This window comes from Enhydra lutris, unplaced genomic scaffold (genome assembly GCF_002288905.1).
Source record: "Enhydra lutris kenyoni isolate GAN:26980312 unplaced genomic scaffold, ASM228890v2 scaffoldscaffold125, whole genome shotgun sequence".
NCBI lineage: Eukaryota > Metazoa > Chordata > Mammalia > Carnivora > Mustelidae > Enhydra > Enhydra lutris.
In genome coordinates, this window is record NW_019154209.1 from 417,947 (window position 1) to 445,312 (window position 27,366).

The 27,366-nt window shown below is 39.4% G+C and overlaps 2 protein-coding genes across 4 annotated transcripts in view; both read left to right on the plus strand.

The window, feature by feature from the left end:
• Nucleotides 1–6,946, plus strand: part of LOC111139929 (WNK lysine deficient protein kinase 3) — a 121,382-nt gene extending 114,436 nt beyond the window's left edge. Inside the window, exons 21-22 of the mRNA XM_022492343.1 lie at nucleotides 1,683–1,885; nucleotides 5,833–6,946. Of these exons, the coding sequence (XP_022348051.1) occupies nucleotides 1,683–1,885; nucleotides 5,833–6,162 (533 nt within the window). The 3' untranslated portion in view covers nucleotides 6,163–6,946. The remainder of the gene's footprint in view (nucleotides 1–1,682; nucleotides 1,886–5,832) is intronic.
• Nucleotides 6,947–19,261: 12,315 nt separating this feature from the next.
• Nucleotides 19,262–27,366, plus strand: part of LOC111139931 (family with sequence similarity 120C) — a 111,235-nt gene continuing 103,130 nt past the window's right edge. For all 3 annotated transcript variants that reach the window (XM_022492344.1, XM_022492345.1, XM_022492346.1), the window contains exon 1: nucleotides 19,262–20,013. In XM_022492344.1, coding sequence (XP_022348052.1) covers nucleotides 19,321–20,013 — 693 coding nt within the window. In that variant the 5' untranslated portion in view covers nucleotides 19,262–19,320. The remainder of the gene's footprint in view (nucleotides 20,014–27,366) is intronic.

Sequence of the window (27,366 nt, forward strand, 5' to 3'; positions counted from 1 at the left end):
CTGCTATTTGTTCCATTACTGGAGTTGACAGAGAATTAGATGAATGTGCAGAGGGATAACAGGAAAAAAATGTCTTTATTATAGGCTGACTTGTTTTCTTTGGGTTTTAAGTCTTAGAAAAGGAGGGAATTCCATCAAAATTTGTATGTGATTTTGGTATCTCATGGTTGCCCAAAAGGTAGTATACATGATTTTTATAAAACTCTTTTGTATATGTGAAGATGGTCCAATTAATTCATTAAACTCTTCTTAAACAATTTTCATTAATGTTTTCATTTAATATTTAATCCCCTTGAATCTAAGCTTTCAGTAATACAGAGTTTATTGAGAATCACAGACTTTGTATAAGCACTCATTCATATTATCATGTTCCTCCTTTTGAAGCAAGTTCCCCACTCATTTCCCAGTGTATTCTGTGGGTTGGTATGGTACAGTGGAAAGCACACTGACCTGTCAGGATACCTGGGTTCTAGCCCCAGCATATAACCTCAGCTTCTGGATCCCATTCTTCTCATGCAAAAAGTAGAATACTTGTTGAGCCTATATCACAGGCGTGTTATAAGTTTCAAAAATGATAAAGAAAATTACTTTGAAAATGTTAATATGGAGGCTTCTTGCATCATCTTCAGCAATTTCCATATTTTTCACAATTAAAAAAGTACCATAACAAATGTACAAGAAATGTTCATATGCTTGTTTAATAAAGTTCCTAAAAATGTTATTGTGCTTATATTTCACAACTGTATTTCCTAAAATTTATTTTAAATCCACTCTGTAAGTTTTGGCTTGTAAATCAGAGGAATTGGAACTTTATGAATTTTTTCTATGAGAATGATTTAGCAAATGTGTATAATAGTACTGAATAATTCAAAGACTTAGTGTGATGTTCAGATTAGGGAATTTTTTTGCTAACAGAGACTTCTGTAATTGATTTGCTTCATTTATTTGGACAACTTCTGTAATTGATTTGTTTCATTTATTTGGACATCTTATGCTCTACAACTCACGAGGTTCATATACCATCTGCATTCTTGTTTCTGCCATTTCTTTATCATTAACAAACAAAAATATTGGTTAAAAAGTTAAATGAGATTCTAGTTTTCTGATACTTGTTTAAAGTAAGTATGGTATACTAAAAAGAGAGAGCATCCTCGTCTACACTTGAGCATTCCAAGTCTGAGTCAGCTGATGACTAATTGCAAAAATTGCAAGAACTCAGGCATATTGTTCTACTTTTTCTGTGGCTCATTTGTCCATTATAAAACAAGTGGTTTGGATTAGACTTCGAAGGTTCTTTTAAATTTTAACATTCTATGATTGTTTTTTAAAACTTCTGAGTATCTGAGGAAACCAATGTAAAGATTATAATTGGTACTAATGTTTTTAGAGAGAATATTTAGAAATATTATATTTGACTTCTAACTTATACCTTATTTGACTTATACCAAGGTGACCATATAATTTGCCATCCAACAAGAGAAAACTTTTGAGAGTTAAAGGCATACTGTTAATAATTACTCCAGGGCAACAGCTTTTAAACCAGGACTGTCTCAGATAAACTCAAATATCTGGTTACCCTATCTGTATCCCATATGTGGGGTTCTGTCAACTGCATTATTGGCCAAAGAACAGTATTTATCACTTTTAATTCTTTTTTATGGTTTTACTGTTTTTTCTTCTAGATCCATTGTGTGTGGAAAGTAATGTAGCATCATGCCAGCAATCTCCAGCTAGTAAAAAAGGGATGTTCACAGACGACTTACATAAACTGGTGGATGACTGGACAAAGGAAACAGTAGGAAATTCTCTTATTAAGCCAAGTTTAAACCAACTCAAACAGAGTCAACACAAACTAGAGTCAGACAACTGGAACAAAGTATACGAGGTAAGTTGTTTTTACATGTTCCTCTTTATTTATGAGAACTAAAACCAGGGGCTCCTTGGTGGCTCAGTCAGTTAAGGGTCTGACTCTTGATTTCAGCTCAGGTCCTGATTTCACAGTTGTGATTCAAGCCCCATGTTAGGCTCCACACTGGGCATGGACCTTACTTAAAAAAAAAAAAAAAAGAATAAAACCATAAAAATTGATTCAATAGTCACTATGAGAGAATGGTGTGATTTGACAACATAGAGACTTTTATCCTTATCTAGATTCATTATATCCTTGAGCAAATTATCTTTTAGACCAGAGGTCAGCAACCTTTTCCTGAGAAGGGGCCAGTTAGTAAATACTTGCAAGTCATGTGGTTGCAACTAGTCAACTCTGTTGGAGGGCAGAAGCAGCCATAGACAAAACATAAGTGAATGCACGTGGCTTTATTCCATGAAAACTTGACTTGCAAAAAGAGGTGGCAGGCTGTAGGTTGCTGTCCCTTGTTTTAGACTTTGATACCTGAAAAAGTAACCATCAAGTATCAAAAAGAAAGCATCTAGAGTGATGGTTAATTCAGTCCTGTGGTGCAAGAAGAGTTTGGTTTTGAGGAAAAGCTATCATATGTTGTATGTCAGTATTCTTAGAACTACTGAGTGATCTTAGTTGTTCATTTTTTAAAATAATTTTAAAGCTCTTTAAGCTAGAATATTATGAAAGGCATCTTAAATTCATGGGATGAGATGCCTAGTTAATTGCACATGGACTTAGTCAGATGTACATGCATTTGAGATATAGAAAGATTTCCTCAGTGCATCTGGAATGGGAAGAAGGTAGGCTTAGAGAATAGTATATACAGTATTTGTTTAAAATTATGGACATTAGATATATGTATATACACATAGAAATAGGAAGAGCTATTAACAATATGTGGGATGGTGGAATTTGGGCCTTATTTAACTTTGTACTTCTCTGTGTTTGAGTTTTTTAAAGTATCACTTTTTCACGATGAGTAAATCTACTAAAATGTGAATCGGGGCTTAGAATCTGAACCCTCATGATTGAAGGAGATATATTTGTGTGTCTGTTTTTCTGTCATATTTGTGTACACGTATGTGTATATTTGTAGTCATTGCATGTAGTTTGGTAAAGAGGCTGAAAATACAGTTAGTGTTAATGTTGAATAAAAATTTCAAAAGCCTAGATTTCCCAAAATAGTAAGCAGTATATTTCTTGGGGACTCTGTATTTATCTTATTCCTGGCACTGATTTATACACAGATAATATCACCATTGTAAACACTGGAAGTCTTTAGAGGCAAATTTCAAGGCATAAATGCATTGGTGTTGCCAGTGAGAGAGCCTCTGAGTACTCTGTGAATGAAGACTTTTGTTGACTAGTAGGAGGATGGTTTTTTGCAGCATAATGGGGGATTTTGGAGGGAAAATGAGTAGAAAATGGAGTATGAACAAAAGTAATGAAGGTCTTTAAACAGTTAATACTTACCTACCTTAGAAGATTGCTGTGAGGATTAAATGAGGTAACACCTATAGAGTAACTAGCACAAGGTAGTAACTACTTTTGTATTTTGAGTTCACTTGATTACACCTTTGTGTGGAAAACTCATCTCATAATCTAATGTTCTTGCTTGTTACTGAGCGTAGAAAAATTGAAAAATTAGAAAATTTGTCACAATTATGTTAGGCCCTTTACTATGTGCCAAGCCCCATCCTAGACACTAGGTTTGATGAGCAAAAACAAGTATGTGCCCTGTCTCTTGGAACTACACTCTGGTGGGACAGTTCAACATGAACAAACTTATATAAATATAAAATTGTAGCTATAATATGGACTACAAAGGAAAAACTAAGATATCATAGGTAAGAGATTTGATCTAGTGAAGGGAAGTCAAATTTCACTGAAAAAGTGCTGATTGAACAGAGATCTGAGGAATGAGTAGGTGTTAAGTAGGTGAAAAAGAGAGGGCATGTGATTCCAAGCAGAAAGAACAGCTTATGCAAAAGTCATGTATGGGTAAAGGGATCATGAGGGGACTGAAAGTAAGCTAGTTTGGCTGAAGTGAAGAGAGCAGAGAGGAGTTGGTATGCAGTCAATCTGAGGAGGTTGGGAGGGTCTTAAAAGTGGTGATGATAAGGAACTTTGTCTTTATTTTAAGAAAGACGGATAGCAGGAGGGAAAAAAAGAAGTCGTTAGCCATTGAAGCCCAAGGGTTAACATCAGATTTGCTTTTCGAAAATATTACTCTGACTTGAAGCAAGAAGAAAGGATTATGGGGGTGTGAGGGTAGAAGTTGATAGATGAATTGAGAGTTAGTCACAGTAGTCTATATAAAGAGAAGCTGAGATAAAAGTGAACAGATTCCAAGAAATGAATAAGGGATAAAATGGAGGTGCCTGGGTAGCTCAGTCAGTTAAGTGTACAACTCTTGATCTCAGCTCAGGTGTTGATCTCAGAGTCATGAGTTCAGGACCCGTACTGGGTTCCACACTGGACATGGAGCCTACTTTAAAAAGGAGAGAAAAGGGACAAGATTTAGTGATGGAATGGATGTACATCAAGAGGGAAGGTGTCAAGACTAGGTTTCTGGCTGCCATTACTGGCTATCATTCCGGTGTACCATTCACAAGATGTGGAACATGAGTAGGCAGTGTGTTTTGGTAGAGGAAAGACTATAGGTCATTTGAATCTCAAATTCCTTTGAAATATGCAGAAGTTTAAGTATAAGAAATCATCTCCAATTGTCTTTTTTAAAAATAAAAATCACATTATTGTTTGTAAAATAATGTTCATTGTAGAATTTAATAAGTGCAGAAAAGTACAAATCTTAAAATACCACCTTCAAATCCCACTACCTCGAAATAATTGTCACTAACTATAGATAAACACCATTTCAGATGTCTTTCTATGTCTGTCTGTGTATACATGGAAATGACTTCATAAAAATGCAGTCATACTATATGTGCCCTTTTGAATCAGAGGTATTAAATTTTACTTTAATGGAACAGAAACACTGATATGAGGAAGAGATTACTGAACTTGAAATAAATGTGTTTTTTCACCACATGAGATACAGTCATTCATTATTGAGTCAAGCAAAAGCTTTTTACTTTCAACGTTTATTTGAAAGGCTTTTAGCTTGACTAGTCAACTTAAAAGAACTAAGCATTTGGGACTGATACCAAACTCTACTTTAAGTGAGAATTATTTACTTCCGTTTGACTTACTATTACTGTGTGCCTAAGACTTCAGTAATCTTGATAGATGTGTGTAATCACAATAGGACATGATAAGGAGAGTCAGGCAGGAATATATTTTCACAGTACTGCCAAAAACATAATTGTTTGGAGTTTAAACTTCCAAAAACTTCCAAAAATGCAATAGGAATTTTAGACTTTAAGGCAATGAGAAGTGGGTATGGCAGTGACATTTGTTGAGCACCTACTGTATATACTAGACTCTTCCCCTGTGCCACACTATATCATGCTCCTCTGTGTCCAAAGAATTACATAGTAAGCTGGTCTGTGGTGCTGAATGAGAAAAATTCATGGGGCTAGCAGAAAGAAATAAAAATAGAAGAGTACTGCTACCATAAAGAAATGGACAGTATTAAACTGTGAACAGAGATTTAGCAGGGTCCTTGGAGTTAGCTGGAACTCTATTCAAATCCTTACCTCACTGTCAAGTTGCTTAGTGATATTGGGTGTCATCAGTTTTGAGCTTCAGTTTCTTTATCTGAAAATGCTTCCCTTATAGGGCAGTAATGAAGAGGAAATGAAATAAGGTATGCAACAATGCTTGGCACACAGAAAGGTGCTCCAAAAGTGGTAGCCTCTTATAGTAATAATAGAAATAGTAAGCCAGAAGGAATAGGAAGGAATATAGATGGGTAAAAGCATCGACCAAATGAACTGATCTTTTGTTTTTATTTTTGTTTTTGTTAGAATACTCCATCTACTATGGGCTACACACCAACATGGATTTCTTCTCTGTCCCAAATCCGTGGAGCTGTCCCAACCTCCTTGCCACAAGGACTCCCACTCCCTTCATTTCCTGGGCCATTACCATCATATGGAATGCCCCATGTTTGTCAATATAATGCTGTGGGGGGGCCAGGGTACCCAGTACAGTGGGTAGGAATTTCAGGAACACCGCAACAGTCTGTAGTAATTCCTACTCAATCTGGGGGACCATTCCAGCCGGGAATGAATTTACAGGCGTTTCCAGCTTCATCAGTGCAGAATCCATCCGCGATCCCTCCTGGTCCCAAATGAATCAGAGTAGAGATGAAGAAAAGGGAGATTTTTTTTTCAGAATTATTTTCAGGACACCTAAGATACTAAATGTTCTTCTTCGTTCTGCCATATTTCCCCTCATTTGAGTTTACTTTCCACTGAATTTTTGTTGTTGTTCCATTATGGTATTTTATATAGCTCATCATTCTGTAGAACTGTGCAGTTTGTACATAGAGCACTGCACACAGAAATGATTTTTCACTTCAGATCCTATCCTCTTTGATACTTGATTTTTTAAAAATACCGTTCAGAATGCTTTAATAAGCTCAGCTTGAGCATTACCATTTCCAGGACACTTTCCATGAATTGCTGAGAAGCCCCCATTTTTTACTGCTGCTATCTGCAGCTGGATGATACTTTAAAATGTATAAAAACTATTTAAATTGATATTCCCCAAACGTGGATGAAGTGAGACCCTCCAACAGCCGGAGTTTTATGGGATTCTTCACATGTTTATCTTAGGTTTACCTTTCCCAGAAGGCAGGGTAACTTGCTGCAGGAAACGTTTTGGTATATGAAATTAGAATAACTTTGTCAACCAATATAGACCATGAGCCCTTTTTAATGTGATTTTCTTCCCGTCGTCACAGCAGGAGGAGTGAAGCCTTGTTTTAGGTGAGGCGGAGAGAAAGGAAAAAACAGAACTGTAACAGTTCCTTGATTCTGCAGATACTGTAGCTGCTTTAGGATTTCAATAGTAATTCAAAGCAGCTATCTCCTTGTTTCTCATGTGCACACTACATTGTTTTTGAGCATCTGAGAGGCACTGGTTTGGCTTGCATTCTTTTGTAAGGGATATATTGCAGCTGATATGAATCTCATTTTGGGGGAATCTTGGTATTCCGAACAAAGAGGATTCAAGTTACACCTCTATTGATCCATTGTTCTGAAGTAAAATGTATTTGACACAGTAGGTTGTAGGTTCTGAGACTTAAACATGAAACACTGGCTTTACAGGGTTCTAAGGTGTGGGGTATACACTGTCCTGCAGTGAAATAGTAGACCCTCGAAGGACACTATTTAAGTTGCCCTTAGCTTTTTTTTGAGGGGGGGGGGATTGCCATTTTTTTAGTTGTTATAATTTCTTGTTAGTATATATAGCATCCTAGATGGTTTTAGATCTTAGATGATTTTGGCAGCCTCTTTTTAGAATCTGAGAGAGATCACTGTCAAGTTGCACTTTACTGGGTTTTATCCAGTTTTAGAAGGAGGTGAGACAATGTCAAAATATACACTTTTTGCTTTTCAAGAAGGCTAACTATAATAATCCTAAAAGGCTGGTCACAGAGTTACCTAATGCTCAGTCTGTGAAACCCAAATAGAATTCTTAAATGGTATTAATCAACTATCACATACACATGTTTGAAATACTTTCTACTCTGAAAATTTCAGGGTCATTTCTACCATACAATTACCTGATAATGAGTTCTATCTACTGGTAACCATTCCAAATTACCACCCAACATTTCTTTGAACAGATTTTCCTCCATGTTCCTCTAAAATTTCTACCCCATGAGCTTGCCAAGTAATGAGGAAAACTCAATAGGTATACTTTTTTTTTTTTTTTTTGCATAGTCTACTTTGTGACATTTAGTACCTTTTTCAAAAAAATGTGTCTGGTATTGCTTACCTGAGGATCACACTAACCATCATAAAGATTCTGTCACTATCCTTTGGGGTGTCTAAGGCAGCATTTTCAGAATTGCTGTTGATAAGAGCCACAGTTTCTTTTCATAAATCATACTGTGGTTTGGGTGAGTCTCTTATGTACAGATTCTTCAAATTTCTCCTACAGTATTGGTTTGCAAGTTGCAGTGATTTTAGGACATTAGTGTAATGCAAATACTTGCATTGCATTGTTTTCCATGTGTACAAAAACAATGCACCTAAAATCCGTAATTCTTTAAAACTGCTCGTGTTTCATTATAAGAGTTGGCTTTGTGTAATTACATTAAGACTTACAACCTATAAAGTGAAAATCCTGCAGGTTTTAAGATCCCTTCCTCTCTACATGTAATGCTTTTAAACAGTATACCCCAGGATGAAAAAAACCTCCATGGATGACATGCACAATTACATTTATTAATGGCTGCTCTACATCAAATGTCCCACATTTTGCCACCACCTCTGTTTTAGGTATGATTCATCATTCATTTGCCTGCAGACTTTTGCAGTGCCTTGTAATATTTAGAATCTTTTCAGATTTTTTGCTGGAAAGAAAAGTAGTCTTCTAAAGTTTGAAGATAGTGAATAGCATACTGCTGTCTCCATGCTGACCGCAGTAGTTGGATTAACATATGTTATGTATACATTATGTATATGTAACATGTATAAGTTTAAAAATAGAGAAAAAAAGTGAGTTTGTGCAGAAATGAAAACAGTGTTATTCGCATCACTGTGGGGTTTTATTTTTTTCCCATTAAATGTTTGATTCAGATTATAGTCACTTTGACTGTAAATATTGGCTAGTTTTCTAAGTAGGGGTTTTACATTATTTCATAATTTTGCTAACTCATATAATAGTGCTGTTTTCATCCTTCCTGAGGTAATTTTCCTTCCCACAAGCAGTTAACTCTTGAGGTGAAGCTCAGAAATTCCCTTCTTACTTAACAAAGAGCCTACTATATAACAAGGGCCTTCTACCCAAAACTGTCCTTTTCATTTTCCTTTTTGTAGGAGAAAGAGGTTGTACTAAACCATCCTACTTGTAAAGTTTATTTGGGGGATAGTCTGTATGTCCAACCTCTGTGTTTACTTCTCAAAGTACAAGTCTGATGAATAGTACTGTATCTCCATATGTGGCAATGTGAGCATTTCATCATGAAGTACATGCTGCTATGTTTGTGAAGTTGGGTGTAACATCATAAGACTATGAAACCAGTATTGGTGTAAATCTAATGAAAATAACCCTATGTATATTTGTAGCAGTCTTGAATCTCTATTTAAGGTAATTTGCTGTAATATAACAAATATCCCTTTTGTTTTTCATCCTTTTCTTGCCAGTTTTATATCAAGCATGAATTCTCATGGTTTGACAGCAAAATTATCTGTGAAAGTTTAAAAGGCACTTTTCCGCTGTGATTTTTGGATTGAGTGTGGAGTGTTATGTACAATATGAAGGGATGTATCATTTTAGAACCCCAGATTTAATCCAGTCCAGTTACTTTTGTTTATCTACCTCGTTTTCAGTGCTGTTTAGGGGTGCACAAGTAAACACTGCCTGTGAAACTTGCTTTTTTGCCTTGATTCTCAGTATTCTTTCAGGTTATAAATCTGGCCTGCCTCCTAGTCCCAGTGCTAAGCATGAGTTCGATATGAAGGGACCACCACTCTGCCACAAATCTGTGTTTAAGTGATGAGAGCCATGTGCCTCTGCAGAATAAGCTTTTGGGATTTGGGGAAGGAGAGCAGAGAAAGAAATCAGCTGGTGGCAATGTAGGATTTAGTTTTAGGAGTCAGTCCTAAAAGAAATGGTAAGAAAGTATCTAGACAGTCCAGTGCCTGCAACTTTGCATCTTTTACTAAAGGTGCGTTTCTCGTCTGTGTGCCTAAAGGGCTATGTGTTGAAATTGCTTTTACTATCACAGTGACATATTTGCCCAATCCTACAGCAGTGGCCTGTCATTCAGCATATTAGCATACTGCTAGGTATTTTCAGTGGTATTTTGTTACCTTAAAATGGCTGTATGCTTTTAGTTGAATTGTAGTTGGTGGTAACTGTTTATCCAATCTCTAAAGTTTATTGGAGGCATTGACTTTCTTCTTTGCTGTCTTTTCTGAATGATGAAATGATGCATTCTTTTTCTTTTTCCAGAACACTCAGCTGATGTTTATAAGCCACATGTTCTTTGTTTCACATGGTTACTATGTATAACACTACAGCATATTTAATATTAGCAAATACTGTATTTCAGGCTTCATGCACAAATACATTCCTGAAATATATTTGGGATTCAGTTATTTAATCTTCTGTTTGGTTTAGAGAAACTTGAGATTTGAGATGGGGTGCAGGCCATTTTCTAGAATAGATTGTTCATTTTTTCATTCTATAGTGTATTGGGGACTTTTTTTTTTTATCCCCCTTTGGTTTTGAAGATGAACCGGCGGGGGTGGGGTGTTGTAGAAAAGGCCATTGATTTGATAAATGTAATTCTGATATTCAGTTTTGTTTTTTTTAAACCAATACAGACTATAAAATTGTGACACTCAAACTTGGTAAAGTCCTTTGAAATTAGTATGAAATTTTGACAGAGCCAAATGCTTTCAGTTCACCATGGAAATAGTCTTTGTATGTGAAGGATGAACACAAACATTGGTCAGGGTCCTTGATAGCCAACATAGGGAGGGGCCTGGAATAGTGCTTAGGTGACACTGAAGTTATTTTCAAGTGAGATAGTTGGAAGAGTGTACAAACCAACAGTTTCCATTCTGGAAGGTTTTCTCTTAATTAAAAAAAAAAACTCAAAAAGGCTAAAAGTCAAGCAAGAAGGGAAGAGAGAAACTGGGCTCTTGAGAAAAAAAAAATGTGACGGTATAAAATAAACTCCTAAATGCGTGCTTGTCATCCTTCCTGTTTTTTTTTTTTTTTTAAGTTACATTTCTTTTCCACTATAAGTTAAGATTTCAGATTGAGGTTAGTGGGCCAGACCATACCCACAGCGAAAATAGTGACTGATCGGAAAGTGCAGTTGTTCAAGGTCTGTCATGCTCAATCACTTAAAGCTGTAACTTGTTTGATATGAATATTAAGCATGTAGACCTAGTGCAGCATGGGAGCCACTCAGGAAGTTTATGCAATTAATAAACTTTCATGCATAATTTGCTATGAAGTATGCAGAATTTCAGCCACTTCTTTACACTTAACATTTAGTTGTATATGCAAACTCTCCTTTCTTAATTGGGGAATGTAGCATTATATAGAAAGAATGTTGTTAAACTTAATTTTAATCCTTCTTGACATTAACCCTTTTTTTTCCTTTGGTAAACCAAGTGATCTGCCTTTAAGCAGTCATCTGATTTTGGTTCTTTGAAACTGTGATTTTTATTTCATTTGTACCCAGCCATTGTAAGTATTTTGTTTTGTTTCTTGGAAATTTTGTTTTGAAAAAGAAAATAAAGGCTGTGTTATAAAATGAGTATGGTATCTTATTAAAATGCTTTCATAGTCACTGCAATCACCTGGCTTAAACTGGTTCTTCATTTATCAAGTGTAATTTTTAGGAGATCTAAAAGATTTAGTCCTATAGATTATGCTGGCTGAACAAATTAACCAAGCCATCGATTATCTCTTGATGTATATAGCTCTAGCAAATTTTGAGTTGTACCTCTTCTCCACTCTTACCAATGAGCTATAATTATAATACTCATTATGATTTTTCTGAGTACCTGTTGTGTTATTTAGGCTTTTACCTGTGATATTTTTAATTCAAAAAACAATCCTATAAGCTAAGTCTTACTATCTCAACTTTACAGAGAAAATTTATGGATCAGAGAGATTAAAGAATTTGCCATGGTTAACACAACTAGGAAATGGTGAAGCCTGGACCCAAACCTAGGTCTGTCTGACTCCCAAGCTCATGGGAAAAACCTCAGGCCATACAACTCTCAGATACACTGTTGGAAAAATAATCCACATACATTTACAATAAGTTTCCATCTATTAATCAGCATTAGTAGGTGCTCTTTTTACATGTCTTTCATGAGGTTATATCCAGTGCTTGTTTCATCATTTCAGGAGTAGAACTGTGTTTATGGTACAAACAAGGATTCAAAATGTGCCCTTTGCACAAACTTATTAAGATTTCCTTTCATGTTGACAATGTTTATGGTACATGTTTAGGGAAAAAAGTATATTTGGAAATTTCCCTCCCACGTCTCTCATTTACTACACTACAATGACTTAGGAAACTGCCAAATGAGGTTCGATCACTTGTTCACTTGATAACTTAGAAGAACTGTGCATATATTTATGCAACTAGCCCTGGAGGAAGAGTTAGAGACCAAAAATACCCAAGGTTAGCTGAGGATTTAAAAAATATTTTTAGGGGTGCCTGGGTGGCTCAGTTGGTTGAGCATCTGCCTTCAGTTTGGGTTAATACAGATAGAATTTTTAGAGTCCAACAGACCCAGATTTGTATTCTGGCTTTGTAAACTTGGGAACACTGCTTAACTTTTCCACTTTGATTTCCTTTTCTATAAAAAGGATAGCTGCCTCAGTCAGGTTGTTTCCAGACTAAATGAAAAAGCAAAGAGAGGGCTTAGCACTATACCTTGTACATAGTAGGTGTGCTCAAATAATAGTAATGACTGCTCAAGGGACCTTACATTATCACTATTTTAAGAGAAGAGGAAACAGGTGACAAAACTGAACCCAACCGGTGAGTCATTGTGAAATCTGTTGGTGGAAGAGATTAGGTATTGGCCCAAAAGGTCCTAGATGATGTAACAGAGTGAGGTCCAGAGGTGAAAGTGTTTAAGTTGGGGAATAAGACAATATAAAACCCACTTAAAATGTGCATCACTGGGGCGCCTGGGTGGCTCAGAGGGTTAAAGCCTCTGCCTTCAGCTCAGATCATGATCCCAGAGTCCTGGGATTGAGACCCACGTCAGGCTCCCTGCTGAGCAGCTCCCTGCTCTCCCCCCAATCCCCTGCCTACTTGTGATCTCTGTCAAATAAATGGATAAAATCTTTTAAAAAATCCTTTAATTTGGCCTTCATTTAATATTGCAAAAGCCCTGTATGAAAATAATTTGAGGGAAAAAAAATGTGTACCACTAGATAAAAGAATTGAGATGGCAGAACTGTCTGTGCCTAAAGTGTTTTGAAGGAGCTGAAGTAGTAGTAGTAGTAGTAGTAGTAGTAGTAGTAGTAGTAGTAGTAGTAGTAGTACGGAAAAAGGGGGTGGGGTCTTACAACAGAAGCTCAAGACAGAAATGAAGATGTATAGCATAGGTAATGGTCCAAATAGGAGCAGGACCTTGTGATAGATAGATGAAGAATTGCAAAGGACTAGCTGGCATGCATGTTACTAATGAAGAAATAGCCTCAGAAATTAACCAGTATTTGTAAGTTTTCTCCATTCCAGTTCAGAGGTTCTCAACCCTGACTGCATATTAAAATCACCTGCCTGGGGAGCTACATAAAGCACAACAATGTGAATGTACTTAACACTATTGCACACTTAAAAATGGTGAAGATGGTAAATTTTGTTGTATGTATTTTACTACAATTTAAAATAATGTGTCTGTGTCCCATCCCTACAACCAGTACTGTTACATCCACATATTAATATAATTAGGGTTGAGAACCACTGTCATTGTTTACTAATCAAATGACTTCCCTGCCTGCTATTAGAGAGTTGCTGGTTCAAGAAAAACAAGAAATATGGCAGCCTCATTAGACCTTCTAATTAACTATTTCCTATAACCATATGAGCTTATAGCCTCTCAAACAGGCCCCAAGGTTCTGGGCGATAGAGAAAGCTAAGTTGGCCCCTTGCAGACACTGAAGAGCTTAGTTGCTACTTAAGTGTAAGATTCCAGAAGATTGAGTCCAATGTGAACTCTCTAGGCAAACTCCTGATGCTTCTCTCCACTCTTCATGATAAGAATGAACATTCATTTAGGTGCGTACTGTGCCACTTATTATGCTAAGCACTCTACATCATTTAATCTCCATAAGCTTCTGAGGTAAGTATCCATCTCCCTTCTAAGCTCCTTGACTGCCAAAAACTGCTTTCTCCCAGTGTCCACCTTTATTCCTGGCATGTAGTAGGGACCAAATCTGTTGAATGAATTAATGATTTCTATTTCACATTCTATCACACAGATATTAATGATATCTATTTCACAGTTAGAGTAAGGGATCAAAAGGCTAAGTAACTTGTTAAAGTTAGATAACTAATAAGGAGTTGAACTAATATTGGAACCCAGACCTTGGCTCCAAAGCACGCACCTTAAATACTGTTCTGTGACATCTACTATCCCCTTCTGCTTTCAGGGCTTTGGCCTATGTTATCTCTACCCTCTCTGGCCTATGGAGCATAAAGTTTCTCCTGTATTAGGTATGTTAAGACTCTTGTGTACAAGTAATAGAAATCCAATTTGAACAAGCTTAAGCAAAAAGAGGAATTTATTATAAAGATGGTGGTGTCTCACAAAACCCAGGGATAATGCAGATGGACCTGAGGAACAAATAAATAAAGTGGTTGAATGCAGCCAGGATTTTTCACTCTTCAGCTCAATCCCAAATTCTCTGTGAAGGTACATAAAGGATGGCTCCTGCTACAACCATGAGGATAAGGCAGAGAAGGTGGTAGAAAAGCGGTACTGGGAAGACAAAACACCAGATGTTTACCTATACTCCACTTAACTGCCCATAAACACATGCCATTTCCCCCATATCTACAATTCCAAAAATGCCCATACCTAACAGAATCCATGGATAAGTGCAAGTCACTTGCAACTTCTGCATCCAGAAGCAACAGCATAGGGTAGACATGCCCCTTCCTCATCTACTTCAGTGACAACCTAAATGTGGCTCCTCTTGATCCCGCAACCTTTAGTAAACTTAACTGCAACCAATAGATCTAACATGAGAAATACAGAAATAGATTAACCACCATTAAAATCTGCATTCCCTTTTAGGAAAGCAGAGGGGCACACCATTATTAGCCACCAGGTCCAAGTATGCACCATTTCCACCCGGATAGGAATAAAGGAAATAAATTACAGGCATAGAAAAACTTTTGGGGTCACCTGGGTGGCTCAGTGGGTTAAAGCCTCTGCCTTAGGCTCAGGTCATGATCTCAGGGTCCTGGGATCGAGCCCCGCATCAGGCTCTCTGCTTGGCGGGGAGCCTGCTTCCTCCCCTCTTTCTGCCTGCCTCTCTGCCTACTTGTGATCTCGCTGTCTGTCAAATAAATAAATAAAATCTTAAAAAAAAAAAAAACTTTGGGGAGTCAATTTACTAATGCACCTTCTCACTTAACCATCTGTACTTGGACCTATGGCATGTTCTAGAAGAGCAGTGATTCTCATGCTTAAGAGTGCATTACAGTCACCTGGAGGTGAGAGACCTGTGAATACTTTTCTCAACACAAACACTCCCTTCAAACACCTGCGCCAAGAGACTTGGCCAAACTTAGTATGGCTTCTAGCAGCCTAAGGCTGGTTCCTGAGATGACCCATTTCCTATCTGGAAAGCTCAGGGCTGTTGCTCTAGCCAACACTTAAAGATAGGACCCTGACCTCCCTTTTTTAGAGCGTTTACTAAAAAGGGCTTACAATTGTTAGTTCTTCCTCTCCCCCCTTGAGATGTGTATGTATTTCTTACAGCTCAGAAAGATATTTCTTAAGGACCTGAGAGCCGTTCCGTTGAAATGTAATCATCAGGAAGGCTAGAGCCTCTATCTTGAAGTCTCTGTAGGAATAGCACCCTATCTTTGATAATTGCCAGCTAGCAGACCTACCTGGCCTAATCGCTTTTGCACTCTTACCCACTTTTTGTAATTTTTTCACTTCCCTGACTCTACTTGAGCCCCTGCCCCCTCTTTCTCTGTCCTCCCTCATCCTCCCTTTAAAACACCCAGTCAACTCTGCACAAGTGGGAACAGAGCCCAGCTTTTTCCCCTACTGATTTCCCCTACTGGTTACGGAATAAAATCTGTTCTCGCTACCTTTTTTTTTTTTTTAATTTCAAGTTTTTATTTAAATTCTAGTTAACATATATGGTAAAATTGGTTTCAGGAGTAGAATTTAGTGATTCATTACTTACATGTAACACCCAGTGCTCATCACAAGTGCCCTCCTCACCCAGCTTTCACTGCTTTAACTAATGTCGAGTTTTGTTTATCTTTGATATTACTTAAAACACAGATTGCTGGCCCCACTCACAGAGTTTCTGATTCTACAGGTCTGAGGTGACGCCTGAGAATTTCTGAGTTTGTAGGTGATGCTGATGTGCTGGTCCAGGGACCATACTTTGAAAATCACTGTTTACGGTCCCTAGTCACTAGATAAAAGATTTTCTGGTGATACAACTTCCTCAAAACTTCATTTGACTGCCTGTGGATTTCATTTGAGGGGACTCAGAATGCTAATAACAAGTCCAAGAATCTTGTCAAAGTATTCTCTTTGAATCTTCAGATCTACTAAAGGGAATAACCTGGCTCATCATGTTGCAGGTTCTATCTCTTAGCACTCTACCTAATGATTTGGCTTATTCCCTCTGGCATTCTGCTCAAGGTCTCCAGTTCAGAGCTTGGGTAGATAATAATAGGCTGAGTTCAAAGCTATGAGGTGTCTTTCTCTGTGTCTCTCTTTAAAGATTTTATTTATGAGAGTGAGAGTGTGGGAGAGGGAGAAATAGACTCTGTACTGAGCACCCAGCCCAACACGGGGCTTGATCCCATGACAATCACAGCCTGAGCCAAAATGAAGAGTCTGGCGCTTAACTGACTGAGCAACCCAGCCACCCCATCCCTCTTTTCTAATCTTCCTTGGGTGTGTTACACCTATCCTCTCTTCCTTGCATTCCAGCTGAATGCATTTACAGAGGGAGACATCATCACACTTGGGGGATTTGGAGAACAAGGAATCTATAAGGCTTATACAGATAACCTCATTCCAATTACCTAGATGGCAATTTCCTAATCAGTGAAACATTTGACATGAGAGAGTTCTACTGCTCTAAGTCAGCAAAGCCCACAAAAATCGGACACTCAGCAATTGCACATCTCTTGATACAGGCAGAAGGGCTGCTCTGTTTTGAGTCCCAAGAGCAATAAGCAACTGCTTCACTGCCAAATACCACAGAATGCCAACTTCCCATTAACTGATGTGGGAGATCTCCAGTCTCTGCCAGTTCCATATTTTAGGGTCTGTAAGTTGTCACACTCCATTTCCCATATCAGTTCTTGAAGGGTGTTCTTTTTGTGTGTGTATGTGTTTTTGTAAGTAGTTTCTAACCCAATTCTGCCTGAAAAATAGTAATAGTAAGGATATGGGGTTGCCTCACAGGACCAAAAATGCTTCAGGAATGATAAAGAACCTGGAACTTAAACACGAAGACTATCTTTCATTTCTATGCTGGCAATCTGCATTTTTCTTCACTTTCTATAGACCAGTATATTTTATTTCTGTCCCTCTGTGGTAAAATTGCTGACAGCTTCCAAGTTTTATGCTTAGAGAAAAACTGATCTCTCTGGCCCAATTCCAATTTTCTAGGGAATGAGATTCTTTTTTTTCTTTAAAGAGTTTATTTATTTATTTGACAGACAGAGATCACAAGTAGGCAGGGGGAGGGGGGAAGCAAGCTCCCCACTGGCAGAGAGCTCAATGATGATGCGGGGCTTGATCCCAGGATCCCGGGATCATGACCTGAGCCGAAGGCAGAGGCTTTAACCCACTGAGCCACCCAGGCGCCCCCAGAGAATGAGATTCTAATTGACCCAGCTTGGACTATTTGCCTGCCTTTCTACCATTCAGCTATGGTTATAAGAACATGGCAGTTTTTGCTGTAACTCTGTCAATGGTAGGAGGGTCAATTCTCAGAAAATGAGGGTTGAGAGACAATCCAATAGGTGTTTACTGTACTAGAAAACCTCTATTCTTTCCATCTTTCATCCCTTCAAGCCACTGTGCTCTCCTTTCACTGCTCGTTTTCAAGAGTTATCTGTGTGCACTGCTTCACCATCTATTTATTCCTTGCCAATCTAGCTTGTTCTGTCTTGTTCTTTTATGATAAATTCCTTTATGGAGCTTGAAGCATTTTCAGCTTTTGAATCCTACTAGACTGTTCTCAAACTTCATTCATCTTGACTACTCTTGGGTTCTGCACTTCTGCATTCTAACTCTGCCTGCTATTACCTCCCATCTTTCATTATGTTCCAAGCCAGATCTGGCTACTACTCATCATTATAAAACAGATCTTGTTTTCTGCCCTCCTCCCGCTAAAAGAGTGGGCCCTAAAAGCCAGTTACTGCTACCTCAGAATCAACTGAGAAGCAGGCTGAAAATCTTTTTTTTTTTCTTATAAAATTCTGTACATCTGCAATTGTAGCCCTTGCAATTACTCTGCAAGAGCTCCCTGACAGATTCAGCGAGATTTGGAAACAAAGATCCAAACTATACGACGCTGTAGCTCAATGAATAGTGGAAAGGTACAACTTGCAGTTTAATCTGTGTTGGTGCTTATTCCCTGACCAAAAACTTTCTGAAAAAAAAAAAAAAAAAAAGTGATACTCAATTTCACTTTGTCTCTGCATTGGGTTGGGCAAATAATGTCGATTTCACCACTCATAAATTGGGGTCAACAACTCTTCGAAGAATTACGGTGTTAAAAGTTACGTGGGTTACTAAAGAAATGTTGGTTAGCACTTAAATTTCATATGTCCCATCGCATTCATTTAAAAACTACGCATATTATCCCCCCCCCGCAAAGGAAAACGCTCCCTCCTAGCGAATTTTAGCGTTGTTTAGCTGATCTCAATCCACGCTACTTCCTTTCCCATGATGCATCACTTCTCCCCCCCAAATTCCTTTTCCTGGGAAAGGCGGTAAATATCCTGAAGCAACTCGGCGGATAGAGGGAATTGGAGTGCAAATCCTAAACACATATCACTCCCCGCCATCTCGGATCCTGTGAGCGCTAGGGCAGAAAGAGGTGGTAATCTTGTTCCTGGACTGCATCCTGAGACCATAAAGAAGACTACAACTCCCAGGATGCCCCTCCGCCCGGCCCGGCTCCCCCTCCCGCAGCTGGAAAGCGTGTACCATAGAGAAGACGAGACAACATGGCTCCCGGAGGTGGAAGGAAGAAGCTCCACCCCTTTTGAAGCGGTGAAGAGCGGCCGGTGAGGGGGGGGGAGAGAAGTCAGTAGAGCCCGTCATTGCTCTTATCCTCCCAGCCTCTCCTAAATCGGGTCGGCCTCACCCCTTCTCCCCACCCAAATCCGATCTGTGGTCTCCTCCCCACCCCGCCCTCATCCCCTCGCTCGCTCACCCCTCCCCTCGGGAATCCTTTTCCCGCCCCTCTCGCCCCCCGCGGAGTGCGCAGGCGCCCGCCCCCTGCTTCGCGCCCAGATCGCCGCCTAACCTGCTCGCGCAGCCGCTGTCTCGTCTGCCCACCGACGAAGCATGGGCGTCCAGGGCTTCCAAGAGTTCCTGGAGAAGCGTTGTCCCGGGGCCGTGGTGCCCGTGGACCTCCTCAAACTCGCGCGCACGGTCTCGCGCCAGCAGCAACAGCACCAGCATCGTCAGCTGCCGCCTACGGCGGCACTAGCGCCCGGGGCTCCACGCACCACCAGGGGCTCCGCGCCTCTGCAACCGCCGCTCCCGCCCGCTGCCTTGGGTGCCTACTCCGGGGGCGCGGGGCCGACTCGGCACCATCACCCCGCTCACCACTTCCACCACCACGGCCAAGCGCACCCTGGGCTGCACCCGCCGCTGCCGCCGCCGCCCCCTCCGCTGCCCGGGGCCCGGGTGCTTGTGGACGCGGGCTCGGCGCTTCCGCGGCTTTATGGTGGCTACCAGACGGACTGGGTGTGTGGCGGCCAATGGAACGCCATGCTGGGCTACTTGTCAGCGCTATGCCAGGCTTGTGCCTATCCCGGCGGCGACGGCCTGGAGCTGGTGGTCATGTTCCCCGGGGGCCTGGGAAAGGACCGGCTGGCCGAATGGGGCCGTCGGTGCCAGGCCGAACGGCAGACAGCGCAACTGATCGTGGGACACGTGGGCAACAAGGGCACCCCTCCTCCACGGGCCTGGTTCCTGCCACCGGCCTGCCTGAGCCACTGCGTGAGGCTAGCACTCATCCGCTTCCGGGTCAAGGTGAGGGAGGGGCCGGATCTTAAATAATATGCCCCACACCTATTCCCTCCCAGCTAAACGCCTAACCACCCACCTGCTAACCTGTCCCCCACCTACTCACCGCCTAATCAGCTAATCCACTTGCTTAACCTTTATCATTTTATCCATCTACCCACCCTTTCATACCCCCCCTACTGGTTCGCTCACCAACACAACCACATCTACCCATGTCATCCCAGTAACTCCCCTTATCTTCACTTATCCAGTGGCCTGTCTCTGGGTTTTAGCTGAATTTCTTTTGTGATCCCATCTCTCTCCTGCTGTCTTCTGCCTCAAGCTGTCATGCCTTTTTCCACAGTTTTCTACTTGGCATCTCTCTTACGTATGTCTCCAACCTGGCAACAAATCAATTAAGCAGATAATCGAATACCTTTCTTCTACAACTTTTTCCCCCCATTTTGACCCTGTGCGCTTTTTTTTTTTTACCCATCTGTCCATTCAGCCTTTTTCATTTCAACATGCCTCTAGCTCCTCCTGCCTTAACCGAAACAAATAAAAAAAAAAAAAAACCCACTGATTCAGTCACTGTTCAACAAGTGTTAGACCACTGAGAGTGAGGGGTTTAAGGGACTGTGAGTCATGGTTTCCTGCCCGTGGAAAACCAAATATATAAACATGAAATTTATTTAATGGTATAAGTGTGTATGTGATTATGCTTTATGGTACAGACTGTAAGTACAGAATCTGTGTGTGGGAGGGTATATCTATGGGCTAAAAGGGTCAGGGGAGACTTGAAGAAGATGGATCTCTAGTTCTTCAGGGATGGATTGGATTTGAATGGGTTATGGGTTTGGGAGGGCTACTTTAAGTGGGAGAAAGAGAATGAACAGGAGCAAAAAGGAATATCAAGCATGTGAGGCCCCATGGGCAGTTAAATCCAATCTCTGCATGTAGTTGGTCACTGCATATGGGGCCTACAGAAGAGCTTGGCAGCATTCCCCAGTTCTTGGCACCATTCCTGTTGCTCTGTTGCTTTCCCATACTCTTAGGTTTCAAGTTCTTACGTGTGGAGAATAGCAAGGCTTGAGAAGTAAAGGAGGTGGGCAAGAAGAAGAAAAAGTAGTACAGGGTTGGGTAGGACAAAACCTCAAACCCATTTTCCAACCAAGGCTCTTGGGTATGTGGTCACAATTGGAAGACAGGACAGGGAATTGTGAGAATCAAAGAAATGGTCCTGGGTGGAGTAATGTGGAGGAAAAAAATCTCATCTGAGAGACTGGAAGACCTGCATCAAGAAGCTTGCAGTGGTCATAGAGTTTGTGACTACAGTGCATTCATGCTAGAACTCCTTGTGCACATCATCAAATCTGTGTCTGGATTGGATAGATTATAGCTGTTTTTAATAATAAAATTTTTAGTAAAGAGCTATCTCAAACAAAGTAGCAAAAAAATACAACATTCATTTGTTTGCCTTCTTGACTGAACATTTTTCAATAGATTCTTCATTCATAAGGATTCTTTTTACTTTGTTTTCATTGCTGCCACCCAAGCTTTAAGGACTTTTTACCTCAGTGTCACTGTTAATCTGGTTGCTGGTGACAGTGACTGACTATATGTGCCAGGCGCTAATCTGTGTGCTTTAACAACAAAATTATTTCATTTGATCCTCACAATAACCTGTGAAGCAGTATTATCCCTGTTTTCCAAATAAGAAACTAAGGCACAGGAGGTTTAGAAAGTTGCCCAAAGTCACCCAGCAATAAACAGCAGAGCTGAAATTCCAGGATTCATGCCGGGGCAGTCTGACTCCAGAGCTCATGATCTTAACAGTGCTCTAAGACAAATCTAAAGTGCCAATGTGATTATTAGATCCTTTCCATACTCACCTAAAATCTTCCCTGGTTCCTGGTAAAGACAGGTCTGAGTCATTTATTTATATTCATTTATTGCTTGCTGTAGGCTAGGTACCATGCCTGTTGCCGAGGATTCAGACCAAAAAAAGGGAATCTCAGTACTTACGGAGGTCAGTTTAGTAAAAGACAAAACCAAGTTGTAGATACTGTGAGCTAATTACAATTGATGAAAAATATGGCCCCTATAGGGGGCATGGTTAATTCTGAATGAGGGTTTGAAAGCTGGGAAAGGCTTCACAGATTGGGCTGAGCCTTGAAAGAGGGCTGGGAAGGATATAGTTCAGGTAGTGGGCAAGGGTGTGGAAACATAAATGGCCAGCCATGAGATCTGAATGGATTTTGATTGTAGGTTGGCAGGAGAGTTAAACACTGAGTGTGGATTTGTGGTTTCCAAACTTTTTTTGTTCATGCACCCTATCAATCAAAAGTTTTGAGAAGCAGCCTTACTATGGCCTACCAAAATTCTCTTTTACACAGTCTCATTTGTAAAATCCCAGTAGTTCATCCTAATAAGATGGATTGATAAACCAAGTATAGTGAAAATAGTAGAATCTCAGTGGTGGGTGTTTGTGTGCTCACTGCAAAATTTCAACTTTGTCCTATTAAGTTTTTCATAATACAGTATTGGGGAAAAAATTCCCAACGATCCTGAGAACAACCATTTGAGGAATATATAAATCTTATTCCCTATGCTAGATTGTAAACAGATTCTTTGATCTTTTCATATTCTCCATACTGTCCTGAATATTTTAGGTTTAGGATACAGTTTTTTTTTTTACCCCTGAATGAATAGGTCAATAACTCTAAGAGAGTGGATTGTAGGGAGTAACTTTTTAAAAATGCGTAGTGTGGGTCTTAATAGAGTGGATTTAAGACTGGCTCCAAAATCATATTTGTAAAGTATCTGTAGTTGTTCTCAGTGAATGAAGTTCTCTTTCCTCGTTCTGGTTGGTGATTTTTATTGTTGGAGTGAAGGAGAGCTTCCTGGTTTATAGTATAGATTTAAAAAGTATTGGTTGATAACTGATCATGGTTTGCCTTTATAGAGGAGTGTATCACTATCTTGAAGATAGCAGTTTTTCACTTTGGATGATCTGCATGGCTACCATTTCTTTCAACTGAACTGCTAAGTGCTTCCGAACAAAACCCACTACTTTATTTTTCCTCCCCTTGGTTTTATTCTTCAGCCTAGGCCACAAAATTGGGCTTTATTCCTAATCTCATTTTCATTTGTAATTGAGAAAATAAAGGTTGAGGGATTAAATAAAAGATAAATTGCTAGGTTGTCCGTTTAGCTTTAGACAACGTTAAGACTTCCCATGAGAAGATTCAGCGTATATTATTGGCGTAAACTTTGTCATTTGGTTGGTTTCTTTAGTATGTTCTGCAAACCTTTGTAGTGGCAATTGTTAATGGCAGGAAAATTAAGTATACTGACCAGCTGCTAGCTTGTTCTCTTCTTAAGGGTCTGAAAAGTAGAGCAGCCAAAAGCAGTTTTAGACTGTAGTTTGGGAGATGACTCAGGTGGTTCTGGGGATGAATGTTTTGTTTTAATAGTTAATGTACATTAGAAAAAAAAAGAGAAAACATCAAACCCACCACTTCACAGTTATAATTCTTTAGAATGGGACCGTTAAAAACGAGTTGATTTAAAGAAGAGTATTAAGTTGCAGTACTTGGATGTGGCAGAAATCATGTTGGTGGTACAAGAACGATCAAAGTTTTGAAAAGTCTGACCAAAAGCTGATGTCATTTTATGCTTTCATTCTCTGAAATATAGTAGAGCAATGGCTGCTGTACTTCTGGGTTATTTATTTACCCTTAGTTATAGACACATTCTGAAAAGTCAGGGACACTTCTAGGTGCTCTAATGGTAGGAAAAATGATTATAATAATTATTATTACTACTTCTTGAGCACCAAGTTGTACATAAAGTGCTTCTTAAATATCTCATTTATTCCTTACAAGCTTGCAAGAATGCACAGTATTCTTCCCAATTTTAACAGTTGAATAACTGAGGTGCAAAGAGGTGAAATGATTTTTCTTTGGTCTGTATACTGCTAAGTGCTGGATAAATGTTCTTGTTCTGGGTCTGTGTTGCTCTAAGTCCCTTTCCACAATTCCACCACACTGTTTCCTTCTTTTTGTATATTCTTGTGTAAGATTGTACACTTTTATTGACCAGATAATATGCATAAATACACGAAGAAAAACAATAAGAAGTCAACTTGTTGAGCACTTAGTTTGTGCCAGCATTGCTAAATGTATAGTACTACCAATATAAAGCACATGTGTAAGCTAAGTGCCAAGTGAGTGAGTCACAGCAGTCTCTTCCTTTTTTGAATTTTCAGTCTCTCCCTCTGGTTCTTGCACTTACAGCATAAACAAGTAACCTTTAAACAACAAAAACTTTGCCTTTACTTTTTCATTCCCTTAAGCCATTATTCTTATCCCATTCTTCCCTTTTAACCATTATTTATGAACAAAGAAGACTATTAATTCCCATTCTCTAGCCTGTTGCCGCTTGATATCTGATGTCACCATTCTCACGCTGCCATATCCATTTCCACTCTTAACCTTTTTTGGTCTTCTGAGATAATTGACACTGTTGAGCCATCCTTTCCTTGAATTGCCTTCCTTGGATTTCATAATGCTACACACTTCTCATTCTCTTTATAAGTCTCAAGTTCTTTCTCCTTTCCTAAGTTGCTCCTCCTTCGCCTACTTTCTTAAGCCTCAGTGCTCTCAAGGCTTCTGTCCTAGTCATATTCTTCTATATTCATTTCCTGAGCAATCTTACCATTATTATGGTTTTAAATATGAACTATATTTTGATGATTCCTGTAGCTCTTTCTCTACACCCAAACTGCCTCATGAGCTTTTGACATACCTTTTCAGCTCTACTACTCAATGTGTTATAGGTCTTTTAACCTTAAAAATATTCAAGATAGAGCTCATTATTTTCCCCGAGAACTGGTTATATTCCCAGTATTCTCTTTTTGTTTGAACATTGTCTTTTATCTATTTCAAGCCAGAGATGATGGAGTCTTTAATTCTTTACTCTCCTTTCACTTCCCATATTCAGTTGGTTACCTGGTCCTGTCACTTCTGTCTTAAAAATGTCTCCAGCAGGGGCGCCTGGGTGGCTCAGTGGGTTAGGCCGCTGCCTTCAGCTCAGGTCATGATCTCAGAGTCCTGGGATCGAGCCCCGCGTCAGGCTCTCTGCTCAGCGGGGAGCCTGCTTCCTCCTTTCTCTCTTCCTGCCTCTCTGCCTGCTTGTGATCTCTCTGTCAAATAAATAAATAAAATCTTTAAAAAAAAAATGTCTCCAGCATCCAGCCAGTTCCACTCCCATTGCCTTATTCCAAGCTGCATCATTTCTTATCTGAACCATGAAAATAGCTTAACTTTTTCTCTGCCATTTTCTGGACTATAGTCCCTCTTAACCATTGCTGTCAGGGATACCATCCTGAAGACCAAAGCTGACTTCGTTGTGTGCTCAAAGATACCCACTGGCTGCTTTTTGCCTACCCTCCCAAGTCCAGACTTCTCAGCATGGCAGACAGGGCCTTTTCCAGTCTGATTCCAAACTCTGTCCAGCCTTATTTGGTGGTTACCTCTGCCCACACCTGTTCCAGCCATTGGAGTGTCCCAACCATCCTAAACTTTTTAGTTTCCTAGGCTTACGGTGTGCTCACCTAGTGCTTTGCCTATGTTACTCTCACCCTTACATAGAAAATTCCTGCAGATTGTTCAAAAATTATCACTATGCATCTTTCCCAGCCAACATGAATGATATGCTGCCCAAATGCTCTTTAACCTCTCATTTTTTTCTCTTTCATAGTATTTTCATATCACATGTAATTCTCTCTTTTTTTTCCAATGTGGTACATTACGTCCCCAAAACTTAACTTATTTTATAACCTAGAGTTTGTATATAATTCTCTTTTAATTGAATTCCAAGAGGGCAGGGATTTGCTTCCAGGGCTTGACGCATTGTATACAATAATGGTTTTTGGGAGAGAGTGAGATTATAGTTGATTGACTGACTATAGAGACCTTTAAAGGTCAGATAAGGAAGAATTTAGAATCAGTGTTTCATGATGTTGTATATTAATTCCATGTAAGTCAACTTAAATTCCAAATGGAATTACAAAACTCTGTTAACTAAGTTTGGTAGCTGCTTAGCAATATATTTATAAAGTCCCTCTTGGTGGTAGTAATAATAGCAACCACATGGGCTGGATACCTTATATAGATTCATTATGCCATTTAATCCTCATAACCACCACTCAGGATATGTATTAATCTCCATTTTTATGACTAAAATAAAAACAGACTCAGCATAGCTACTGGCCTAAGATTGCATTGCTAGAACATGATTGAGCCGAGATACAAACCTAAATATTTTTGACACCAAAATCCTTCATCTTTAACATACTGTAAAACCGTATAGTTGCATTTTAAATTAAACTTTTTCAGAACATGTTTCTTATATTTAGTTTCTTTATATTTAGTTTCTGTAGCATAATGGCTAAGAGCATTGGAACCAGACTGGGTGGGTCTAAATCCTTGTTCTTCTACCTACTAGGTATGTAGACTTAGGCAAATCAACCTCTCTGTGCCTTCGTTTCCTCATCTGGAAGATAAGGGTAGTAATAATACCTGCATCACACACTTCGTTTTAAGTCTTAAATGATTTAACATTAGCGCTTATTACATTACCTGGCACATAGTAAACGCTATATAAATGCCAGCAGCTATTCGCACAAAGTATCTTATATGCCAATTAAGTTGAACAAGTTTCATTTTACTTTCATGTTTTAAGATTGACATGGCATGGCACGCAGGGTCCTTCATAATCTGCCTGCCATTCTCTGGCCTCATTTCACCGCATTTGTCTTACCAGGACAGTGAGTGGTTTTCACTTCAAGTAACATTTTTTTGAACATCTACTTTTTGGGAGACCAGTACTATGAACAGTGGAATTCATTCAGCCAACGAGTATTTATTGGGCTTCTACTGTATGCCAGACACAGTTCAAGATTGTGAAGATAAAGTAGTGAACAAAATGGATTTGTGATCTTATGAACTTTACATTCTAATGTGGAGGACAAACAATAAACAAGATAAAAAGAATACATAGTGTTTTAGGTGGTATAGTAAGTGCTATGGAGGAAAATGAAACAGGGAAGTGAGATAAGGGAGTGTTGATGTCAGGGAGATTGTCTCTCTGTCTCTCTCCAGGACAATGTTGTCTGGTAGGGGAGACAAGTACAAAAATATAGTATGAGCCCTGAGGATCATTTCTCTGACCCTTGTCATAGGCCCAGTAACATGGTCAATGGAAGTGGCAGAACCAGGACATGCATACCAGACACCAAAACCCTTGCCTTTTTACCTGTACCATGAGGGAAATTACAAAGGTTATGGCAAAGATGGCAGACTGGCAGCTGATAGG